General features: G+C 46.7%; 1 protein-coding gene across 1 annotated transcript; it reads right to left on the bottom strand.

Moving 5' to 3' along the window:
* Nucleotides 1-517: 517 nt before the first annotated feature.
* Nucleotides 518-1,790, bottom strand: BO79DRAFT_224544 (uncharacterized protein; the record flags this gene model as incomplete). Its single annotated transcript, XM_025683684.1, has 4 exons — nt 518-561; nt 639-725; nt 1,262-1,426; nt 1,730-1,790. The coding sequence occupies 4 exons, from the start codon at nt 1,788-1,790 to the stop codon at nt 518-520; spliced, it is 357 nt and encodes a 118-aa protein (XP_025543854.1).
* Nucleotides 1,791-4,209: the final 2,419 nt, after the last annotated feature.

Genomic DNA, 4,209 nt, shown 5'->3' with positions numbered 1-4,209 from the left:
TGACTTCTTGGATGCGTCTCCCGCTCTTCCACGACTCTTCCAGGTGCATTCTTTCCTGCCTTCTGTCCTAACCGAGACCCATGCGGTTCCACGTGGACACACGTGGAGAAAAGCTGGCGGCTGGTTTGGGTTGCTCGGGCGGCTTGGCTGTCGGCCGTTTTGGCCTCGCCCGCCGGTGTGTCTCGCAACTCACATTCCAGAGGGAAACTATGTATCCTCTTTCTCGGGGTCCAAGCCCAATCATCCTCATTTCTTGGACCTGACCGTCCCGTCTTGCGCCAAATCATGGCACTCTTGGTGGTATTTCATTTCTTTGGCATCAACCAGGGTGTCAATCGCATGGCTAACTGACAAGCTATTGCTCACAGCAATTCTCCGTGACCTACTAGTACTGTCGCATCACGTCATAAACCCTGAGAATATGTCTGAAATAGGTAGTAGGTGACTTCGTAAAAGTAGTACCGCTATGACATACATCGAGGATCTGCTGGGGCCTATCCTCCAACCTACTACTAGTTCAACTTTCTCCAGCCCATCTCCAGATCTCTCTCAATGTTGGGACTTGGGACGCCAACAAGGTTCACAAGTGCGGTCTAATTCCTGATTCTCCCTAAAGGGGCCACTAGGGAATTTTAGACCAGGATTACCAATGTACACTGCGGCTACACTGACCACCACCACTACCACAAGTCCCAGTCCAAAATGGGGGCAGCGTCTGAATACGGCTATACAGTAGTAAGCCCTCATCATATACCCAGAGCAGGCTGTCAGTGCGCTTGTCACGACCATTGGCAATCCGCCACAAAGTTAAAAGGGCCCCCCATCGAGCTAAAAGAAACAAAGGAAATGAAGGACAAGGGGCTCAGGAAGAGACGATCCTGCCAACACACAGTTCGATCCTCCTGATCCTTTTCTAATCCTGAGGCTCATCCTAAACCCCCGGACGTCGAAGGTCTGATCGCAGCAGGATTGCGTCTGACGTGCGCCCCAGCCGGCTAGCTACAGCAGCGTAACTCGAAAGGAATGACAATCAATCATCATCTGGGAATGCTCACGAAATCTTCCGGGCCCAACGTTAGTAGCACCAAACCTCAACCCAGGGCCATCAGCCTAGCGGTCAGATAGTCGACCGTACCAATCATAAGTGACCTCCCATGGCGGCTACGTAACCCCTACTTCGTTCTGATGAAGGATTTACGATCAGATCCCCCCCCGGGCAGTAGACAAGGCAATCTATCTCTGTGTATATTCTAGTATCCACTCTTGGAATTGTTCTGGTGGCTTTTTTTGCCTATCAAGCTATCAGCAGCAACAGCAGCAGTAGCAAGTGTGTCTCCACCAGAGCAATTGGGGCAACACGAAGCGGTGAGCCATGAGAAGGAGGGGCTGCAATGGCGCAATTCCCCCGTTTCGGAGCTATCCACACCTTTTTTCCTTTCTTTTTTCTTCTTTGCGCCCGCTCTGGAGCCGTGACCGGACTGGCGGTAAAGAATCTCGGTCACAGACAACAAACTGAAACTCTGTCTGTCGCTGTCATGCTGTCACGTAATCAGTAATGAAGTTTAGATAGCAGCGGTCAGACACTTGTGCCGTGCCCAAGACAAGAGAGCATGTACGGAGTATTGCTTTGGTCGTTCGGCTTTATGTGAATTAAAGATAGGTATCTAGGCAACACTAAATACCTACTACAGGGTCATGACAGGATCCGCGTCAGCCTTTCAATAGTAACAGCAAGCCTTGGAAATAGAACAGAGGGGGCCGGGTCGCCAAATCGGGAAACCTCCATACATATCAGTAGATGGATAGCTTCAAATCCTGCTGCATGACAGTATGTACGGAGTCTTCTGGAGCCTCTCTCTCTATCACCCAGGAGACAAACCGAACCAATCCACATGCCCCCAACAATAACAGCAGCCCTTAGCAACTGCGCTACTAGCCGCGACATGCGAAACTCACTATCCAGTTCACGCAGATGGATGATCCCTGTCAGCCGCGTTACTCCTCGCGTGGCGGTCAGGGATCATCCCGTCGGAACGCAAGACAAGGCTGCGTCTAGGCTACTGCTGGGAGGGTCCTTTACTTACTCTACTGGCGATATTCTTGGTGACATTCCTCCTGCCTACAAAGAAAAGTACCAACTTAGCACACCTATATTTGCCGATGTTGTAGCCTCCTGCACGGCGCCAATCGTACTATCTACCACGCCATCCATCCTTGGCTTCCCGTCCATGCGTCCTTTCGCTATAATCAACCAACATTAGTGAGGCGAAACAACCCCGAAGAGTCAGTCGCATTTGGCATGTGGCTTGCGACCGAGTCAGACAATCCTAAGGGCTAGAACCTCATCTATCGGTGCGCCTCATTCAGCCACATATCAACTTTCTTTTTCTTATCCTGTTCAGATTATACTTTTGACCTTTTTGCATGGCGTCGTTATGGACCTGTCTAGGTTCAGGGTATGTGTCTATCATAATTTCAGTATGATCTAAGGGGTGGTTGGTGAATAAATCATCGCCCGTGCTATTCGAAATTAACTTTGGGTCATTCATTATATCCGTCTCTAACCTTGCCATGTATCTACTGTAGATGGGTTATTTTCCAATCGGCCCAGCCAAGCAAACAAAACAGGCAACCTGCCTAACCCGGTCGGATTTTAAATTCTATTTCCTACTGGCATTTCTTCAGCAATCTGCCACAAACCCTTGGCGCGATATTGACATGACAGCTGAAACATACCAGTCGGTATTCGTATATCTCTCTTGGCACAAGATATTCATCCAAGTATACTTGGAAGTCTTGGATGGAAGTAACTACGCTAGGATCTATACAGGCAATACCCCGATAATAGCCGAAATCAATACACGGCATTTGGACGATCAACCTACCTGCCTAGCTCCAGACTTCTATCTATCTATCAAGTTATCAACAGCCACACAATACTCAGACAAATACGAGCCACGCCTCCATCATTTCCATATCAGCTGATTCGCCACTAAATCTATTCCTATTCAGCCTAAATCAGCAGGCTTGTGCTTAGTCCGCTTTCTTTTTGATCCATCTTCATCCATTCTAATGCAGAATAGGTAGCAGCTACTAACTAGCTACGGAGTATAGTTAGTGAGTGAATATGGATCTATCTAACCGTAGCTAGTACGTAAAGTCTGCAAAGCACCTACCCTCCTACCTAATAGAGTGACCTGCAGACTAGTGGAGCGATAGCTATCTTTAATATAGGTTGTAGTTAGATACTCCATAGCAGCAGTGCAGCTATCACTACTATATACAGTATGTTAATAGACAAATGACTTGCTACTTTATTCTCGCCCCATCACTAAGCTACTTAACTACATACTGTTACTTCGATTATTTAGTTGACCGGAGAACCAGATATCCGGTCTACTACTATCCTAACCGGTCTATGGATCTACAATTACATAACAAACAAGCCCTCTCCTTCTCTCTCTCTCTCTATTACTTACTCAATATAACGAAACATAACACAAGTAACAAAACACATACAACCAAATCCAAATCCATTCCCTATCAGCCACCAAACCCCATCTACACGAACGAACAAGGAAAAAGTTCCAGAATGTGAATCATACGCCATTCCCGAACATTCATACCCATACCTCGGCTGAAACCTCTACACCATTACCTAGTTCTCCATCCTGAAATCACCCGAACCAAGGTACAACCCCTCCCTCAACCCTGATCCATACATAGAAAGTTCTCAATACCGAAACAACCCGGAAACACAAAAACCAAAGAGAGAAAAGAGAAAAGCGGTCAGAGAGTTCACGCGGTTCCAGCGCGGTGGAGTAAGTAAAGTCTTGGCGGCGGGTTGAGGACAGAGAAAAAAAAGAAAGGTGGGGGTTACATTACAGTGTATTTATTTCGCTGATTCAGATGATTTGTTGTATTTTTGTATGTTTCGGATTTCAAGATTTGGAACCAACGGGAGAATAAACCTCTCTTTTTTTTTTTCATTTCATCCACTTGCTGGTGGGTAGGTAGTAGGTATCCATCCCACATGGAAGAAAAGAGTAAATGGTAGGTCCTCCTCCGTACACGGTTTTGTTCTGGAGTATTCTCGGGCGCGGGTGTGTACGCCACGTGGGTTTTTTGCGGTGATACACATCCATACTTTTTCATACTTCCAGAATTATAATTTTTTTTTTTTTTTTTTTTTTTTTTTTTTTTTTTTTT

This window comes from Aspergillus costaricaensis (genome assembly GCF_003184835.1).
Source record: "Aspergillus costaricaensis CBS 115574 unplaced genomic scaffold BO79scaffold_3, whole genome shotgun sequence".
NCBI lineage: Eukaryota > Fungi > Ascomycota > Eurotiomycetes > Eurotiales > Aspergillaceae > Aspergillus > Aspergillus costaricensis.
This window is presented reverse-complemented; position numbering and strand designations above follow the sequence as displayed.